The 20,903-nt window shown below is 41.7% G+C and overlaps 1 protein-coding gene across 1 annotated transcript in view; it reads left to right on the top strand.

Annotated features, from left to right (window-relative positions):
* Positions 1-20,903, top strand: part of klhl14 (kelch-like family member 14) — a 110,941-nt gene that overhangs the window by 71,301 nt on the left and 18,737 nt on the right. The window contains exons 6-7 of the mRNA XM_039754436.1: positions 1,641-1,831; positions 12,968-13,126. Of these exons, the coding sequence (XP_039610370.1) occupies positions 1,641-1,831; positions 12,968-13,126 (350 nt within the window). The remainder of the gene's footprint in view (positions 1-1,640; positions 1,832-12,967; positions 13,127-20,903) is intronic.

Genomic DNA, 20,903 nt, shown 5'->3' with positions numbered 1-20,903 from the left:
AAAGGAAGATACAATTGCAGAAATTCTGGCAATTTAACATTATTTGCTCTCTCTACTGCAACTCCCAGGGAAGAATCTGCTGCGACTGCTTTAATGGAGGGATCCGTCTTTCTTTGTCTTTTGCCATTAGGTGAGCTGCATATCTTTACACAAAAAGGAACATGAGCTGCAGATGTTGCTCCGCAAATCTTTCTGTTCTGATTTGGACAAGCCAGCGATACTCGAATGGGAATTTGAATAGGAATTTCAGTTTCCCCACTTTGTTTCTTTGAAAGTCAACTTCATTTATTGTTTTTGCTCGTTCTAACCACCATGTCGATGATGACATTCTCTTTTAATGTCACGCTTGGTATCCAGGGACGTTTTCATGTTCCAGCATGTCGCTACTCATGTGTCACTGGATTACATTTCCGAATGATTTCTAATATAAGATATAAGGGAGGCAAGTACACACTGTCTACTTTTACAAACTTAAATTTCGTTAGAAATTTCGAGTAACTGTCTAAGCACTCTTGGCTATGATTTCTGGTTCACCCTTTTTGCAAAAGTTATCCCAGTCGATCAACCTTGACGTGTCACAAGGTGACAGTTTCTGTTTTGCACGTTCAGCTCTCTGCCTCTAGGAAGAAACAAAAATAATATTAGCAAGTCACTATTGTTCTGGAATTATTTTTGCTCGTATAGTTCACAAATGGCTGTTCATGCCAAGTCCCACAAAGTGGCTGTCATCAAGTGCCCTGATTAGAAGCAAATTACACAACAGAAAAGTGTTAGGAGCACAGCTGCCATTTGAGAAATGAGAGAAGGAGTAACAATCCAAAAGAGGAATTTTACTTGGCAACCTGGAGCTCAAATAAAGCAAAGCCCAGAAGACATCATCATTCTCAGAATTAGGACACATCAAATTAACATTTTATAGTGTGCTGGAGTCTCGCAGCAGCAATGGCTTTGCTTAGATTTTGACCTCAACCTGATTTTGTGTATTCAGCCTGTGGCTATATGGTTTTCCATTTTGTATCATTTGAACTTTCCTCGTGGAGTTCCAGGTAGTCAGAACACTAAGCACAATGCTGGACCAAGCAGGGGTTGGGATGCAAGTCCATCAATCCATGCTGAACTCATATGAAAATCCATAGAAGTCCAATCTTTGTTCACCATTTCACCAAACATGTACATCTTTGGAGATGGGAATGTAAACTCAAGTGTATGGAGGAAATCTACACAGACTCAGAAAGAACATAAAAACACCTCACTGAGCGTAGCCAAGTCAGAATTGGAATTTAGTTTCCTGGGGCTGTGAGGCAAGGCAGTGTTATTAAGCATTGACACACTCTGCCCCCCTCTGATAGCTTATGTATGTCATGTAAAATGTTATCAATCATGCAAGCAGGCAGCACGGTGGCCTACCAGTGGTCCTCAGTTCAGTTCCATATTTACTTCTGTAGAACATACAGGTTCTCTGCTTAAACCCTGCTGATCGTTTAATCTGTGTTTCTTAATTGGCCTACTGTTGGTTCTCAAAGTGGACTGACATCCTGTTCTTCTCTTACATCAATTGCTTACATGACACAGGACAAGAAAATGCTGTTTTTGAAAATCAAAGAAGGCCATCTTAACTGCATATCTTGTGTCTTTTTCAGGAGAGCCAGTTTCTATGCCTGCAAACTTGACAAGCAGCTCTATGTGATCGGTGGAAGAAATGAAAGTGGATATCTGTCCAGCGTGGAGTGCTATAACTTGGAAACTAACGAGTGGCACTATGTGTCTCCACTGCCACAACCTCTAGCTGCACATGCTGGCGCCGTTCATAATGGCAAAATCTACATCTCAGGTGAGTGTTACTGTGCCCGCGGCTTCATAAGGTGTTATGACGACTCCTTACTTCAGAAACAGGGAGCAGCTCAGAGTAAGTTTTTCCATCCAGTTAAGAGTCGTGAACCTGTCCAGGCAGCAATGGGAGTAAGTTGAGCAGGAGCTCTAAAACGTGATACCAGTTCATTGTACACTCGTGGCCTTTGCCTGCCATGTTAGAATTGCCAATTAGTTCCTGAGGCTGTGAGGCAGGGCAGTGTTATTAACCAATCTGCCCTCCTCTGGTATCTTATGTATATCATGTAAAATGTTATATCACATGCAAGCAGGCAGCACGGTGGCCTGCTGGTGGTCCTCAGTTCAGTTCCATATTTACTTCTGTAAACAGCTTGTGCTTGGAAAGTAGAAGGAAGACACAGGGAGGACATGCAAACTCCACACAATAACCAGGCTAGGATATGAACACATTAACTCGGGAGCTTTGAGGTATGGTCCTTAATGATTGTGCCACCTAACTTACCATAAGTAAAGCTTTTAATAAAATACGTTTCTTTGTTATGGTACATTGATCATTATTATTATAATTATTATTACACTATTGTGATTAATAGCACCAGAATACTGATAATGAAAAATTAAATAAAGTATAAAAGATCAACTGTGGTGGGCTGGCGCCCTGCCCGGGATTTGTTTCTTGCCTTGCGCCCTGTGTTGGCTGGGATTGACTCCAGCAGACCCCGTGACCCTGTAGTTAGGATATAGCGGGTTGGATAATGGATGGATGGATAAAAGATCAACAAGGATTAGTTTTTAAAGTCTGATTTTATTGAAAGTCATCCAACATGGTGTTTTGCTGTTATTGGCATAAATCACATATTGAACGCAGTTTAAAGTAAAAATTCTCAATGGGTACCCCATTACTTCTCTCACGGCTTTAAGGACCTCATCTCATTGGGTTTAATTATTGTTTTTTGGGGGCTTGTATTGTGTGGGGTTTGTATATTATATGTACAGAGTAGGGTGTATCCTGATGTCCAGGCTAAGTTGCCCTCCATGGCCTGGTCATTCTGCCCCCCTAATCATCCCGTCTCTGACTGGCTAACTGTCTCTCACTACTTCACCATCTAACAGCTAATGTGTGGTGAGCATACCGACACAAAAATGTCTGCTGTCGCATCACCGAGGTGAGTGCTTCACATTAGTGGTGGTGATGTGCCTCTTTGAGTTTAGTGTTATCTTTGAGTTATTTTTATTATTATTATTATTATTATTATTATTATTATTATATACTGTCTAGATAGATAGATAGGCAGAGCACTAAATGGTAGACACATACAAAATGCACTATACAACAGATAGATAGATAGATATTACTTTATATTACTTAAAATAAATCAATATACGTTATGATGAAGGTGCATTTATATATATATACTGTATATATATATATATATATATATACAATTTTTTTTTTTCTCAAAAAGTAAAGGCACACCTTTTTAATGAGAGTATAGCATCAAGTCAGTGAAACTTCTGGGCTATTGATCTGGTCAGTTAAGTAACAGAGAGGGTTGCTAATCAGTTTCAGCTGCTGTGGTGTTAATGAAATTAATGACAGGTGCACTAGAGGGGCAACAATGAGATGACCCCCAAAACAGGAATGGTTTAACAGGTGGAGGCCACTGACATTTTCCCCTCCTCATCTTTTCTGACTGTTTCTTCACTAGTTTTGCATTTGGCTACAGTCAGTGTCACTACTGGTAGCATGAGGCGATACCTGGACCCTACAGAGGTTGCACAGGTAGTCCAACTTCTCCAGGATGGCACATCAATACGTGTCATTGCCAGAAGGTTTGCTGTGTCTCCCTGCACAGTCTCAAGGACATGGAGGAGATTCCAGGAGACATGCAGTTACTCTCGGAGAGCTGCACAAGGCTGTAGGAGGTCCTTAACCCATCAGCAGGACTGGTATCTGCTCCTTTGGGCAAAAAGGAACAGGATGAGCACTGCCAGAGCCCTACAAAATGACCTCCATCAACCCACTGGTGTAAATGACTCTGACCAAACACTCAGAAACAGATTTCATGAGGGTAGCCTGAGGGCCCAAAGTCCTCTAGTGGGCCCTGTGCTCACTGCCTGACACCATGGAGCTCAATTGGCATTTGCCATAGAATACCAGAATTGGCAGGTCCACCACTGGCGCCCTGTGCGCTTCACAGATGAGAGCAGGTTCACTCTGAGCACATGTGACAGATATGAAAGGGTCTGGAAAAGCCATGGAGAATGTTATGTTGCCTGTAACATCGTTCAGCATGACCAGTTTGGTGGTGGGTCAGTGATGGTCTAGGGAGGCATATCCATGGAGAGACGCACAGACCTCTACAGGCTAGACAGCGACACACTGACTGCCACTAAGTATCGGGATTAAATCCTTGGACCCATTGTCAGACCCTATACTGGTTCAGTGGCTCCTGGGTTCCTCCTGGTGCACAACAATGCCTGGCTTAATGTGGCGAGGGTATGCAGGCAGTTCCTGGAGGATGAAGGAATTGATACCATTGACTTGCCCCCACACTCACCTGACCTAAATCCAATTGAACACCTCAGGGTCATTATGTTCGGGTCTATCCAACACCACCAGGTTGCACCTCAGATGGCTCATGTGCTCAGTGATACCCTGGTCCAGATCTGGGAGGAGATCCCCCAGGACTCCATCTGTCGTCTCATTAGGAGCATGCCCCCCGATGTTGTCAGGCATGCATATAAGCACGTGGGGGCCATATAATCTACTGAGTACAATCTTGAGTTACTGCATGGAAATTTCGTCAAAATGGACTAACCTGCCGCATCATTTTTTCACTTTGATTTTCGGGGTGTCTTTGAATTCAGCCCTCTGTAGGTTAATAATTTTCATTTCTATCAAATTATGTGGCATCCTTTCATTCCTAACACATTACCCAGTCCATATCAGTAGAGATCTGCTGTGGGCTGGCAGGGTTTGTTTCCTGCCATACGCCCGTTGTTGGCTGGGATTGGCTCCAGCAGACCCCTGTGACCCTGTAATTAGGATATTACGGGTTGGATAATGGATGGATGGATGGATATCAGTAGAGTTATCCAGCATGATTTTATTTCCCATCTGATGTGTTTTCAAAAGTGTTCTTTTAATTTTTTGAGCTTTTTTGTATGTAGAAAAGGAGTGAGAAAAGCACTATATAAATTTAAAGATTTATTATTATAATGCACTGTACAAACAGATAGATACAGTAGATAGATAGATTTGTATACAGTATGTGTATGTTGTATAGTTTACTGTACTATTTTGTGTAGCTCAAGTAATATAAATGAATGCTAATATTATTTGAAATAATAATGGTATGCAAGGGTTATCGGCACTGAGGTTGCCTGAATCTGCTTGTAAAATGTGTGTGTTTTCCATTGGAGGATCGGGCAACAAAGCCTGGCATTACGTGCATATAGAGGTTATACGTGGGCAGGCACACCCTATTTATACTTTGACGTTCATCCAAAGATAACAGACAATCATCCCACTGCTGTTCCTGGAAAAAATGCCTCCTGTGCTGTCTGAGGTAGGAACATGGATGAAGATGGACACTCACTATCTGTCCCATAATTTTCCATCAGATTTACTTCCAATTGTTGTTTTTTTGGAAGCAAAAAGCTGACATTTCAAGCTAGTAAACCCTTTCTTCTTCACCCTTTGCTGTCTTACTGTCGTGGGTATAGGTGTTGGTGAAAGGAATTTATTCTTTTCAGTGGATCTTCAAATTTTCAAAGAGCAGGTGTCCTGGGGCATGTGCATTCACTCCCAAGGTAAGATATGAGTCTCCTGTAGATGAAGGGGAGAGACAGACAGTGAGTCCCGTACAGTTATGTCGGACACAGCCTTAGGTCAGTGGACAGCTTTAACATCGGGGTTGTAATTTTTATTTCTCATGTCTTATGTAGGACAACACCACTCTGAATTCCTGTTGCATGAGAAAGATTTTGTTGTGTTGTTACGCTTCTCCTTCTTTGCTGTCCCTCCATTGGCATTTCATGAAAGCCTTTTGCATTGTGTATTTTATGGTCTGGAGCCATTTTGTTCAGTATCCTGAGCAGCTCCGAGGGGTGGCACCGTTACAGTCCATAATTGCTGCCATCAAGTGAAATGTCTGAAATATGAAATCCCCGTTCAGTGAAGAATGTATATTTAATTGAAATTAATTTTAGCACCAGCAGACCGAACAGAGCTCCATAGGGATGCTTGGACCAAAGTTATTAGGTGAGAACGGCCTCTTTTCCTAAGGCTTGACTTGCTATTTTATTTTTTTGTGGCTGCATTATGGATGTCTGTTGTTTTCAGCCAGACATAAATAATGTCATTGTTTTTCCATGAGATGTATTTTGAATGGAACAGCAAGATGTTAAAATGTACTGTACTAATGAGCTTAACCGTAAAAGTAATACAGGCTGGCTTATCATCTTTTTAATGATTGGCCATACTGTATTTTGACAACTTTTGGCTAGTTTAATAGTAAAATTCAAAATTTTGTCTCCTTTCTAAATGCTGGCATTTTCAGAATTGAGTTCTTGAGAGTCTGATAATGTAAATAAAATAAGTGTTCCTGCTATACTATGAATATTTGAATGCATTCTGCTACAATATTCTGGGTCTATAGTAAAATGTTGAACTTTACAGTATTGTTATGTTATTTGACTTGCCATCCATTGGATGGCATCCTATCCATTGCTACAGAAAAACCTTTTCATTCATGCATTCCTTCATTCATTATTCGGTTTACTCATTCATTAAATGGCTGAGTACACATATTGTCTTTCATGCTTGCAGAGGACCAGGGCATATTATAGCATTATTGGGGCACAAATCAAGAGCCAGTGCGGGATGGGTGTCAGGATTTTATTGTCAAAGCTTCAGCTCCTTTAAAAGTTTTATTTATGTTCTTAAGTGTTCCCTGTTTTATATATTGGTAAACATCAGTGCCTTCATTTGTTGCTAATACGAGGGATGTTCATAAAGTTTCCACACTTTTATATTTTTGTTGGAAACAGTGAAGGTGGGAGGAGTATTGTAATGGGGCATTAAAAAGTTGGTACGACGCTGGGAAAATTGCATCGCAAATGAATGTGACTGTGTAGAAAAGTGAAGTCATTTGTTTTTGAAATTCTTAATAAACAGAGTTAAAAAAAAAAAAAAGTGGCGAAACTTTCTAAATGTCCCTCGTATGTCACCAAAGCTTCTGCTCAGTCCATTGTGTGCTGTTGAGTGTGTGAGGTCAGCAGCTGCATTTTGTTTACAAGTGCATTGATTCATTCTCACAACTCTGACTGCTTTAAGGTGAAATTGTTAGTTTTAATTATCATTTCATCTCTGGTTAATAATATCTTATTACTATTTATGTACTGTGTTTCATTTATATTGTAGTCGACCAACTAGAGAGTCTAATGAAAGGAAGCCTTTGCAATCAAGTGTAGCGCTTGTAGCACTTACGCTGTTTATTCGAGTACAGTTAAAATAGAACAAACGCAGATAATGAAACAAATCTCTTGGGACACAGGAACTATTTATCTACTCCCTACTGTAAGTGGCTAAGGGAAACGGGTTACTTACTTTCAGGTGTGATCACCCTGAAACACACAGACACTGTACGAACAGGAACCGTCCCGATGTCACAGCCCCTAAAACACACTGTATTCATTACACTACAGATGTTCTGTATGTGGGCAGCATGGTGGCGCAGTGGTATTGCTGCTGCCTTGCAGTAAGGAGTCCTGGGTTCGCTTCCCGGGTCCTCCCTGCGTGGAGTTTGCATGTTCTCCCCGTGTCTATGTAGGTTCACTCTGGGTGCTCCGGTTTCCTCCCACAGTCCAAAAACATGCAGTTTAGGTGCATTGGCGATCCTAAATTGTCCTTGGTGTGTGTGTGCCCTGCAGTAGGCTGGTGCCCTGCCTGGGGTTTGTTCCTGTGTTGGCTAGGATTGGCTCCAGCAGACCCCCATGACCCTGTGTTAGTATACAGCAGGTTGGATAATGACTGACTGTTCTGTACGCTGAAGTCATCCCAGTGTTGCAACATGCCATGTGGATCACTTTGAGTCATGCTGTACTCTAAGTACTTCAACATCCTCCTGGTCATCTGTCCACACACACTTGCGCGGTTCCAAACATCCTTTTTATGCCCACTTCTGGGGCTTACGACTCCAGTTGCTCTCTTTGCATCCTGAGCACTCCTCTCACTGGACCTGTAACTCTTATAGCTCGGCCATCTGATATATTATATCCACTAATGCTCTGACATAGCAAATGCTACCAGGATTCATTCTTAGGCCAACTGATTACAAGTCCCAGAACTTTCTTTTTCTTTTGGATTATAAACAATTTCTTATTTTGGTAACTTTCATAACAGATTCCAGACAATCAATTTTTATTTCATATTCATATTCATTCATAGAGTACAACATCACAAGGCAAGAGATTCATTCTCTTAACTTACTTATTCAGATCATTCAGAGCTTGACAAGACAGGAATTAGGCCAAGACAGGACTCCAGTCCGTCATAGGATCAACACACATGGGCCAATTCAGCTAACTTGCATGTCTTTGGACTTCGGGAGAAAACCAAAGCAAACCTAAGTGGACACAGGGAACACTCGGGATGTGAAACCCCAGTCTTCTTGGTATAGAGGATCTACTACTGTGCCTCTCAAATGAAACTGTAAATTCTGTTTTATCTGAGTTGTTAATATTTCGTATTGTTATTTTTATGATGTCAATGGACTGCCATGTCATTAGTGTGTTTCTTTGCAAACAACCATTTAATGCAGTATCCCTAATGTGCAATGCCATATTGATCACAGCATCAATGTCCATTGCTGGTATCTATTATGGTTTTTGTCAGAACTTCATTCCTGGTGTTAGCTTTTTACATTATTGTTTGCTTATTTTGTCATATTTTTAAATGAAATTGTGTTGGTTAACTTCTTTGTTTTTACATTTAAGTTTTTCCTTTAAGTTTTTTTCTGTTTTTGTAGTTTTGTCTCGTAATTATGTCCATTCAATTAGATATCTTTCTTGTTATTCGTATAGTGAGCCCAAAGGGACGTGGCCTCCTGACACAGCCGCTCTTGAGGCTGTCTATGGAGGTGGCCTCTATAAAACCCCGAGTTGCTTCAAGCCAGACCTAATGCATTAGCAATGCCTGCTCACATTGTTCAGCTTCGATGTCAATTCTCCGGCAGTTTTGTAAGTTTAGTAGGCCTCTCAACTTTAATAATTAGGAATCCCAAACACAGCAAAATGAGAGTGAGGCCTCAAAAAATGCGCCATAACCTAAATAAGCCTGCCCAAGGAGACACATCCCAAATTCACCTATCCTCAAAGCTGCAGACCTCAAAAAAGACCAGCTGGCAAAATAATTTGAAATGTCCCAAAATATAACAAAAGCCTCACACGAGGCTTGTGGACAAAACACAAAGAATCTTTATTAATTAGGGGTTTGTTAAGAAAAGAATAAAACAAAGAACAGTCCAAACAAGCAAAAATAGGCAAATGAAGAGCTGTCTGGAAGGCATTCCTGCAGCACACAAGTCCTAATCCACAATCCAGAAGAGAAAACCAGGAACAAAACCAAAATAAAGTAAAAAAACAAAAATCCAAAAAAAACAGCAACACTCACAACTACACAGCTACACAAATAATGTTCTGCTGCTCCTGAGTTTGCTGTGGTGGGTTCAAGAGGGGTGACGTCAGGGTGGCCCCACCTCCTGCGGCTCCACTCACAAAGCACTAGGAATATCAGGACATTTAAGCTAGTGGTATATACTTACAAACATCATGGAGAATACATACAAATATGAAAAATAATCATTCAAAAATAACAATAAAATACATCAACACACATCAGTGCATAACATCAGCGTTTTTGTTTGTGTTTCTGGTTCTGCATTTTCCTACTTTTGATTTTTGCATTTTGGATTTGGTTTTGTTAGCCTTTTGAGCTTGTTTGTTTGTTTTGAAGCAAACTTTGATGTTGAACTTATTACTTCATGATTTTCAAATTATATAATTATTTGCATTATTTGGTGCTTTAGACCTTTATTTAAGATGGAGGTTTGTTTTTGAAACTTTTCTTTATTTAAAATAATAAAGAATTAATTATGTTGTTTCTTAGGTCAGGAGTTTTAACAGTTCCTCTGAGGCCCTTCCGCAATTTTAGGCCTAAGCCTACTTGAAGTGTTCATCATTTTGTTTCTATCACATGAGCCACTCCAGAGGTCACGACTTCTGACCATTTACCCCACAGGGTTAAAAGTCGCCCAGAAAGGTCAGTTCCTTATCTCAGTTGATGGATTCCAAGACCTTTCTTGCCTTGTGCTTTGATTCCTGAAAACTTGACTTAGTGTTTCTGTTCTGACTCAGCAGTCGTTGAAAAAATTTGAATAAAGGGATCAGGAGATCGAGCACAGTCAAAGATATGTCAATACCAGAGAGAAAAAAAATATCTCTTAAATGAACCAGAAATCACTAAATACAATTCAGAAGCGGAGTCAAAAAAACTGTTAAGGGAAATATAGAAATTTGTACACCAGATGTTAATTTGATCCAAAAATTGCAGTGATGCTTCAAGACGTCAGTGACCACTTGCAAGAATACAATAAGACATCAAGGGAAGATGATCAAAAAATCTTTCAGAAATCAAAACCACAAAAAATAAGTGCCAAAATTTTAATTTTGTCAGGTCAAACATCCCAGTTTAGTTACAAGTCCAAAAAAACAACCTGTAAAAGGCAGAAAAGATTTTAAACACACCAATTAGAACAATTTCTGGTTTCGGTCTCTATGCATATTTTTGACTATTATGTTTTTGCTTTGGAGTGGCGCAGTGGGTAGCGCTGCTGCCTCGCAGTTGGGAGAGCCGGGTCCTCCCTGCGTGGAGTTTGCATGTTCTCCCCGTGTCTGTGTGGGTTTCCACCGGGTGCTCTGGTTTCCTCCCACAGTCCAAAGCCATGCAGGTTAGATTTCTTTGGCGATTCTAAATTGTCCCTAGTGTGTGTGTGCGCCCTGCCTGGGGTTTGTTTCCTGCCTTGCGCGCTGTGTTGGCTGGGATTGGCTGCAGCAGACCCCTGTGACCCTGTAGTTAGGATATAGTGGGATGGATGTTTTTGTTTTACTTATTAGCCTAAATCTGATGTCATTTTAGCTTGTCTACATCTTTGTTTCTGGTCACTTCTAAAATTACTGTACCTGAGATATTATTTCCAGGTGGTGTGCTGAAAATATCTAGAAGTAGCGTCTTAAGCTTTTAATAATTTTTGACCACACTTTGTAAATGCTGTCTTTATTGGTTTAGTTGGTTTATTTATTGTATTGCCCTATTGGCCTTTACAATGTTTCCATTTACTATGTATGAAAATCTTTAGTTTATCATTAATCTCCTCAGCTGACCCCTTGTCTGTTAAATACTAAGATTCTTGTAGACTGGACAATTTCCCATATTGTCTTTAGTAAAGCACATTACAATTCCAGCAACAGAAAAGAAAAAAAAATGTCTTTGTTCATTTTTAGGTAGGGATTCTGATAACAGACAAGTCCCTCACACACAACGTAAGGCAGGCCTGTTTAGGTTAAACGGTCAACATAATCTGCACATCTTTGAGGAAAATGGAGTATCCAGAGAAAGCCAATCTAGACTTGGACAAATGTACACTAGATTTAAACCGATTACTCTGAAAGTGTAAAGTAGAGATCAGTTCAACAAGCTCATTTTTCTAAGAACAGTGAACTTAACGTAACATATTTGCAAGTGAAGAACTTGAACGTGAGCTCGTTCAGTTTTAGGTGACATTCTGGATCTGGTTTAGGTCCACATTAAACGTTTTTCCTTACCCTGTAATGTAAGGGTGGAGCCGAATCCAAATACGTTATTCAGATAAGCACAAATGGTGGATTTTTTACGAATATTTATTCTGTACGAATTTTTTGCCATTTATTTGTATTTGGAAAAAATAATATAAAATCAAATCGGCACCGTCTGTGTCTGCCTGCTTGTGCTTAAGCTGCACCCCTGCTGACACGAGCATATTGTGAAGCTCCGCTTTCACTTTCAGGAAAATGTACTACACAAGGCCACTTTATTTTTTTCCCTGTTGGACAAGCAATATGTGACGTAAATTTTGACTGGCAGCGTAATACATTAGTTCACCTACACGCTGGTCCCACAGTCACCATTTGTGTCTCAAAGTTGGGACTAGAGCAGTAATTTATATGTATACTTGCACCCTTTTAATTTCTTTTTTGACAGAGAGGATATTAGCATATATGGTTATACGTGTTTGTTGCTGGGTATAACTCAATCTTCATAATTACTGTATTTTTTTCAAGAACGCTGTAATAGCCTAATATAAGGAATTAAAAATTGAAGAAAGTAAACTCATGGGTCATTTATTCTCACTTCTTAAACAATAGAAAACGAACTGAACATGAACTAGTTCAAAATTGAAATGGTGAACTATGAACGTGAATTGATTCATTTTAATCTGCGTGAATTGAACTTTGAGCGAGTTCTTGTGAGGTGTGAACTTGCACAACACTGGTAGAGATTTTAACAACAATACCACTTGATAAAGCATTCAGAAGCACACAAAACTACCACAGGTATTGCCCAGGGCTGCAGGAGGACAGTCAGTCTACTGTAGAAAGCGACTGGATAAAAAGAATGACTGATGGGATACTGCTGTATACTAGAGTTGCTCAGCTGCTCCCATTGCATTCATTAGTGTGCTCGTGGCTGGGATGCCATAGGAAAATGTTGGCAGGTAACTGGTAGTTAAGAGGGCATCAGTGTAGGCAAAGAATGACGAAGAGATGCTGCTTTTAACACAATCATATGGTACATTTTAGAAGGAAAGCCTTCTAACCATTGAGTGAAGTGTTTATGACCTTGTCATTTAACTCTCCATAATGTGGTGTTACTTTTGCGTACATACAATTTTGTTTAACAGACATGCTAAACACAAATTATCTGACTAGTGACACATTTATGTCCGTTTCTTCCTCATAACTCGTGTGAGATAATTGAGTCGATCTAGGCAGGTGCCTTCATCACGTAATAAATGCATTCATGCTTTGCCCTCAGGTGGTGTCCACAATGGTGAATATGTCTCCTGGCTGTACTGCTATGACCCAGCAATGGATGTATGGGCCAGGAAGCAGGATATGAACACAAAACGAGCGATTCACGTTTTGGCAGGAATGAACGATCGTCTATATGCTATTGGCGGAAACCACTTGAAAGGTAAGAACCTTCTTTAACAATTTGATTTTGTGTAGAATTTTTGCTTCTTTCAGACACTTTGTTTCTTTTGTTTATTCAGTTTGTCTCATTCTAATACACGGCCGTGAGGGCTTCAGACTATCCGGTCCGCATCAGAAACCAGCATATTATGGGGTGCACTCAATTAGCTCTCCATAGTCTCCTATCCACACAGCGGCAATTTAGATTTACCAGTCTACCAAGCTGCCATGTCTTTAGGAAGTGAAAGAAAAGCAGGCCACCGTGAGAAAGTCCACATTTAGCCTGGCATTTTTTATTCCGGGTCAGATGTGCCATCGAGGACAATTAACCATTTTACATAAAAACTGATGTGGGAGTTCAGCCCACTGTGTGAATGGCTGGGTTTGCATGTCTCTTCCATTTCTGATTACTACTCCAGGGCTGAGCACTGGGCTTGCCATAAGCAGGTGATAGCCAAACAGAGTTGGATTACGGTGATCCATGGAGGCTTGAATTGTCACTACAGAACACCCAGAATGGCTCAACAGTGAAGATGGATGAGTTTGGAGTCTGAATTGTTGATGTTCATGAGGTGGTTAGATGTAAGCATCACAGTACATGTTGGATGTATGAATGTAACAGTGGGGCAGCGCTGATGAAAATGGTTGCAGCCAGGCTTTCATAGTGGTCAGATGGATTCTGGGTGGGCATAGAACTGGGCAATAGGCTGACATAATCAACACAGTTCATCATCTTCAAAGATGTCTCACTCTCCATTGTTATTCCCTGCTAATGTGTTTTACTGTCAGCTGATGACTTCTAGAAGTGAAATCTCATTCTCAATGTCCAATATAACATCTGCCATTGGACCCTCACTGTCACTAGTGTTGTGCTGAAGCATTCTGCTTTTCTGTGGGATAACCTTCAGCAAAGAGTCCTGCTTCTCTCTTATGATCAAGACAAAATTCCCAACTATCCCACCAACCAGCAGCTGTAAATGGTCATGAAAGCTCAAGATAAGGAAAATCATTGGAGTTCGAGAAGACTAAGATCCATAGAAAACCATGACGTGCATGAAGGACAAGACAATCCATTAGATTGGGAAAAAAGGGAACTCTCTACAGTCCAGCTGTAACTAACACTTTTTGGTCATTTTGTGCAAAAAAGGGTGTTCATTAGGGAAGGTGATGATGATCGAGGATGGCGCGGCCACATTCCAAAGCCTTCCTGACCGCTCCGTCTAGACTGCATTTTTTTACTTTATTTCCCTTATTTATTATTTCTTCAATTACAGACAACATCGGGGTTAGTAATTTATGATAGTAGAACACTTTTGGAAATTGGAAACTGGTTCTCTACTTTTATTTCGGACACTTTTAAGCCCAATCCGTCGTGGCCAGCTGAGATACTCCACAACCCAGACGACAACACTAGAAGCGACGCTGACCCATGGTGACGAACAAAGAAGCGGTGTGGGAAATGCGACGGCATCCGAAACAGACTGAGACAACAAGCACATCGTCCAACACTGCCTAGCATCCTGCTGGCTAATGTTCAGTCACAGGAGAACAAGCTGGATGACGTGAGAGCAAGTTACTTTCCAGCACGACATGACGGATTGTAACATTTTCTGCTTCACGGAGACATGGCTGACCCCCACAGTGCCGGACCAAGCCGTAACACCTTCGGACTCATTCTCTGTGTTTCGCATGGACAGAACGGTGTTTAACAAAGCTAAAGGTGGGGGAGTCTGCTTCATGACTAATAACAAATGGTGCAATGCCAGGAATGCTTCCATTCTCTCCGGCTACTGCTCGCCTCATCTGGAGTATCTAATCGTCAAATGTCATCCTCACTATCAGTCTCTCGAGTTTACCTCGGTCATTGCCACGGCGGTCTACATCCCACCCCACGCAGACGCAGCCACGGCTTTGTCTGAACTCCACGATGTTCTGTGTATGACTCAAAACAAACACCCTGAAGCAGCATTCATCGTGGCAGGGGACTTTAATAAGGCAAACCTCAGACAAGTAATGCCGAACTTCCCCCAACATGTTACGTGTCCAACTAGGGGAGTTCTGGATCACTGCTGCACCCCGTACAAGCAAGGCCAGAAAGCCATTTTACATGAAGCTATGGTCACCAGGGATGTGAAGCGTTGGTCTGCCCAATCAGAAGCCACGCTGCAGACACGCTTGATGATGTAGACTGGGACAATTTCCAAATTATGCAGATGACATAAATGAGTTTGTGGAAGCAGTAGTTAGCTTTGTTAGTATGCTTGCTGATGAAGTTGTCCCTATGGCGAGAGTTAAATCTTTTCCCAACCAGAAACCGTGGGTTGACAGATCTATCCGCACGGCAGTAAATGCTCAAACTGCTGCTTTTTAATGCTGTGCTCATTACTTGCGTCATACGGCGTTTGACATGAGGTGACTGTCGCCAAACACCAGTATCAGGAGCGAGTAGAGCTGCACTTTCAACAGGGAAACATATAGAGCATGTGGCACGGATTGCATACCATCACGGACTATAATGGAAAATCTCACGCGACGGTAAGCGCAGACTCTGCATTTGCATTTACTAATGAACTCAACGTGTTTTATGCCCATTTTGAGACTGACTACGCAGCTAGCGCTAACTATTGCCTGACTACGGAGGATGATGACATCATCAGCATTGCAAAGCGCGATATGCGTGCAGCACTGAAGTGAGTAAACATCAGGAAAGTGGCAGGGCCAGACAGGATCTCAGGACACCTGCTGCGTTGCTGCACTGAACAACTAGCTGGAGCACTCACCACCATCTTCAACGAGTCTCTAGCACAATCTGAGGTTCCTATGTGCTTCAAAAGATCCACAATCGTTCCTGTTCAAAAGAACAATAAGCCCATGTGCCTGAATGGCTACCTACCTGTTGCATCAGTAGTCATGAAGGTGTTCGAGAGGCTACTGAAAGACATCATCTCATCCTCTATCCCAAGCATTGTTGACCCACTCCAGTTCGCCTACCGTCCTAACAGATCGACGGAGGATGCCATTTCCCATGTACTGCACAGCACCCTCAGCCATGTGGACAAGAAACAAGGGAATTATGTGAGATTGTTGTTCATTGACTATAGTTCAGCATTCAATACAATAATACCCTATAGGCTGTTTGTGAAACTGAGGGACTTAGGACTCAGCAACCGCTTGTGTATGTGGGTGCTGGACTTTCTCACTGGCAGAACACAGGGAGTGAGGGTTGGTAACTGTGTTTCCAACACCATTACCATCAACACAGGAGCTCCTCAAGGGTGTGTTCTTAGCTCCCTGCTGTACTACACCCATGACTGCACGGCCATGTATTCCTCCAACACTATCGTGAAGTTTGCATATGACACGGTGGTACTGGGCTTCATCGTGAACAACGATGAGACGGCCTACATGGATGGAGTTGCGAACCTGACATTGTGGTGTCAGGAAAACTGCCTCCAGCTCAATGTCAGCAAAACCAAGGAGCTGGTGGTGGACTTCAGCAGGAGAGAGCAGCGGGACTATAAGCCCCTCATCATTAACGGGACTCAAGTGAAAAGGGTGAACAGTTTTAAGTACCTGGGGGTTCACATCTCTGAGGACCTGATATGGTCTGAACACATCCAAGTTCATTCCAAAAGGGCAAAGCGGAGACTCTACCATCTCAGACAGCATAGGAAGTTTGGGGTCTCTTCAGGGATTCTAAAGACTTTCTACTCTGACGCTGTGGAAAGTATCCAACACAGAACATTACATCCTGGTTTGGAAACTGCTGTGTTCAGGACCATAAAGCCCTACAGAGAGTGATCTGTGCAGCGGAACGCTGCTGCAGGTCACCTCTACCATCTATGCAGGACATTTACACCAGAAGATACAGGACCAGAGCTCTCAGGATTATTTCAAAGACTCCTCTCATCCCAGCAATAGCCTGTTTCATCTGTTAAAATCAGGCAAATGGTTTTGTAGCATCCTAGCCAGGACAGAGAGACTCGGAAGGAGTTTCTATTCTCAAGCCATAAGACTGTGAAATCAAAACATGCCATCTCATCTATGACCCTCCACATACTTAGACTGGACTGTAAGTTGTACTATGCCATCTACCCTTACCTTGTTTTGGAATTGGTCTGTCATTTAACTATGCATCTGTCTAACTTTGGTTTTGCACAATAATCACTGCACTACTGCGCCTTACCACTTAATTCTACTTTATTCACATAATTTTACTTATTTATTATGTTCTATTATACTGTTATCTTTCAATCTACAGTTGTGCTTGAAAGTTTGTGAACCCTTTAGAATTTTCTATATTTCTGCATAAATATGACCTAAAACATCATCAGATTTTCACTCAAGTCCTAAAAGTAGATAAAGAGAAACCAGTTAAACAAATGAGACAAAAATATTATACTTGGTCATTTATTTATTAAGGAAAATAATCAAATATTACATATTTGTGAGTGGCAAAAGTATGTGAACCTTTGCTTTCAGTATCTGGTGTGACCCCCCCTTTGAAGCAATAACTGCAACTAAACGTTTCCGGTAACTTTTGATCATTCCTGCACACCGACTTTGAGGAATTTTAGCCCATTCCTCCATACAGAACAGCTTCAACTCTGGGATGTTGGTGGGTTAACTAGACCCCCATGATGATGATGCCCCTTCCCTCTCAGGCTACCCTGCTGCTGGATGGAAATAACTGAATTCCCTTAAAGGGGACAATGACCTATATAACTCAGAGCCTAACTAAACCTAACACCACCTAATAGAAACAATAATATCAAAAATAATCGTTCTACTGTACATCTACAGTCACAATAAAGCAAACTAAAAAAAAAACTTTAAACCAAAGAAACCTCAATACCCTCCTGGCTGTCTTTTCCAGCTTCCTGAGAGCTGTGCGTGAACCCGATCTCAGCACCCCACTTAAAATGGCATCTTGACCAGCATGCACTCCTTTATTTGCAAGAAAACTACTGGAGAATAAGGAGCTATGGTACACCCCAATACGCAGATGACCGACAGTAAGTCCTTTTACATAAATGCCTTCACTCTCGGCTTTCCCCTGTTACTGGAACTACACTAATTAAATGCCTCGTTGTACTGCCATGCGCTCAGAGTTGTGCCAGTTTCAACTGCTTGTTACTTTGGGGACACATCTCCGTGTCACAGCATCCACCTGGATGTTATGATGACATCCATTTTTGCGCCGTACACTCATTACCCCTTAGCTGTTAGGTGGTGAAGTGGTGACAGATAGCCAATTAGAGACAAGGGATGATTGGGGGGCCAGAATGACTAGGCTGGGGTGGGCAATTTAGCCTGGACATCAGGATACACCCTGCTCTTTACAAAAGGATTCCCAGGGATCTTTTATGACCACAGAGAGTCAGGGCCTCAGTTCTGCATCTCATCTGAAGGGCAGCTCCATTTTTAGAGCACAGTGTCCCCGTCACTGCATTGGGGCATTGGGATCCACATTCAGACTACAGGATAAGCGCCCCCTGCTGGCTTCCCCAAACCTCTTCCAGCAGCAACCCAATCTTTTTCTAAGCCCAAACATGCTTAGCTTCAGGTGGATGACCTGTCCTGAAGTGCAAGCGGTATGGCTGCTGATAAAATAACAATGCTGCCTATACATTTTGCCTCTCTATGTTCCATGAGTGAGTTGGAGCCTTCACTCAAAACAACACAATGACGAGTAAAGAAAAAATGTAAAGCCAGTTTTAGAATGAACTGAAAACTGAAACATTAGTTGAATCAACAATAGTGACAACAATATGAATTGGTCATCGGACATTAACAAGGATTGTGAAACTAAATTCAGTCGTGTAAAGCTTCAGCTTGGAAAAAAGACAAGGTGATTACAATCAAGTGAAAAGACAAGAATGACGTTAGCCCCCCTAAGAACTGTTCACAGCGCAGCAACTGTCAAGGTCCGTGTCTGGGGTAACGCAGTGACGAAGCTCGAGTTTGTGCCGCTCGGGGCAGGGCTTCAATTTGCTGCCCTTCATCATATCTGAATATGTTAACCTATTTAAATAGAAAATTTAAGTTTGACTTAAGATACATTTTGCATAGATTTATTCATATATAGAGAAACAGCAATAATTTTTCACATATAATTATTTATAATCATCAACTAGACAAGAATATAGTATCGACGCACTGATAAGCCGTGTCCTAATCATTAGTTTAATATAATTATGCTGTGAAAACCAGAACCAGTGTAGTGTACAAGTGAGAGGTGGGGATGTTTTCTGCGCAGAGCAAGAACACATTCGGATTGATAACGAAATGAAATTATAAATTGTAAATTAGTTGTTTATCTTCCTAGAAATTATTATCAGTGTAATATTTATGTTTATTTTATATTTCAACTGCTGTGTCTGATGCCGTCACAGAAGGACAGTCTGAAAATGATTTTTGAAGCATTTGTGGATAAAAATCAGAGAATGTTACTTTTTTCAATCATTCATATTTTTTCCGAACCCTACTGCTTACACACGAATTGTATTGAGCCTTTTGGCCAATAATGCCGCCCCCAAAAATGTGCCACCCAGAGCAGACTGCTCCCTCCGCCCGCCCCTAGCTACGCCACTGGGGTAACGTGGAAGTCACTATGCTCTGCGCTGTGGTAGCCTACAATGACACAAAGGGCACATTGATTGTGTGGATCAAGTATAGACATGCTACTCTCTCATGTTCAGGCAGTAGAAAAAATATTATAAGAAAAGTGTGCAAAGAGACACACTTCTGCTGTCCCGATTGCAGCGTTGGGCTGTGTGTGTTGGTGACTGTCATAAAACATGTCACTTTAAGATATGTCATGTTTTATCTAAATCTGTGTCAGTAGAGCAGTGGACACTAGACTTACCTCTCTTACTGTATTTATGTTGACATTTTGGTAATTATGCATTTCTGTTATACATAATATTTCTTCTTGTTGAAAAAAATTCAACATTTTTGACTCATTTTTCCGGGGGTTAACATAAAACTGAGGAGCGTAAGTGCCACACGGATGGTTGGGCATCCTGAACAGCAGACTTACCCAGACAGGAGGCCCCAAGTGGACTAACAGGAGAGAAAGGTGCTGTACCCAAACAAGACTCCCAAGATGGATGGACAGACATCCTAGATGAAGGAGGAGAAGATTCCTTACCCAGATGACAAGCCTCAAGCAGATGTACAGGCATCCCGGCCGGATATATTTGAAGTACCTTCCCTAACTGGGATAAAAGGGAAGGGTAGGGAAGGACTGTCACTCAGGGCTGTTTATTCTCCCAGGGTGCTAGATAGCAGCAGTCCTGGATATCAGTGCCCGGTCAGAAACCAGTAGGGCGTGTTGGGAAATGTAGTCCGGTAACACAGCCCTCCTGCAGGGAGTTACACTCCTTATAACTGGGAACTTTCATATGAACCAGAAGTACTTCAAACAGGCAAAAGTCCTGGTACCTGAGGAACTCCTGGGTCCTCAATAAAAGGGACTGCACCGCCTTGTGCAGACAACTCTGAGCTGGGAGGAAGGAAGGCAACACTCGACTGGAGGAGAGCAGCACGGTAGAGAGAGGAGAGGAGAAGAAACAACTTGTTTGTGCTTGTGTTTATGAGGTGTTTGTGTAATAAAAACAATTTATTTGAACCCGGGACTGTGTTGGTGTGTTCTTGTTTGGGGTTTGGGGCTCACTGGTGCCCCCTAGCCTTCACAGGGGGCTAATGAGGCAACACGGCTACAGATGATACTCAGGTAACAGTCCATTATTTGACGCCTTTATGATAAAGTAAAG

Source organism: Polypterus senegalus, chromosome 5, assembly GCF_016835505.1.
Source record: "Polypterus senegalus isolate Bchr_013 chromosome 5, ASM1683550v1, whole genome shotgun sequence".
Taxonomy (NCBI): Eukaryota; Metazoa; Chordata; class Cladistia; order Polypteriformes; family Polypteridae; genus Polypterus; species Polypterus senegalus.
The sequence above is the reverse complement of the archived record's forward strand: the minus strand, read 5'-3'. Positions and strand labels throughout refer to the sequence as shown.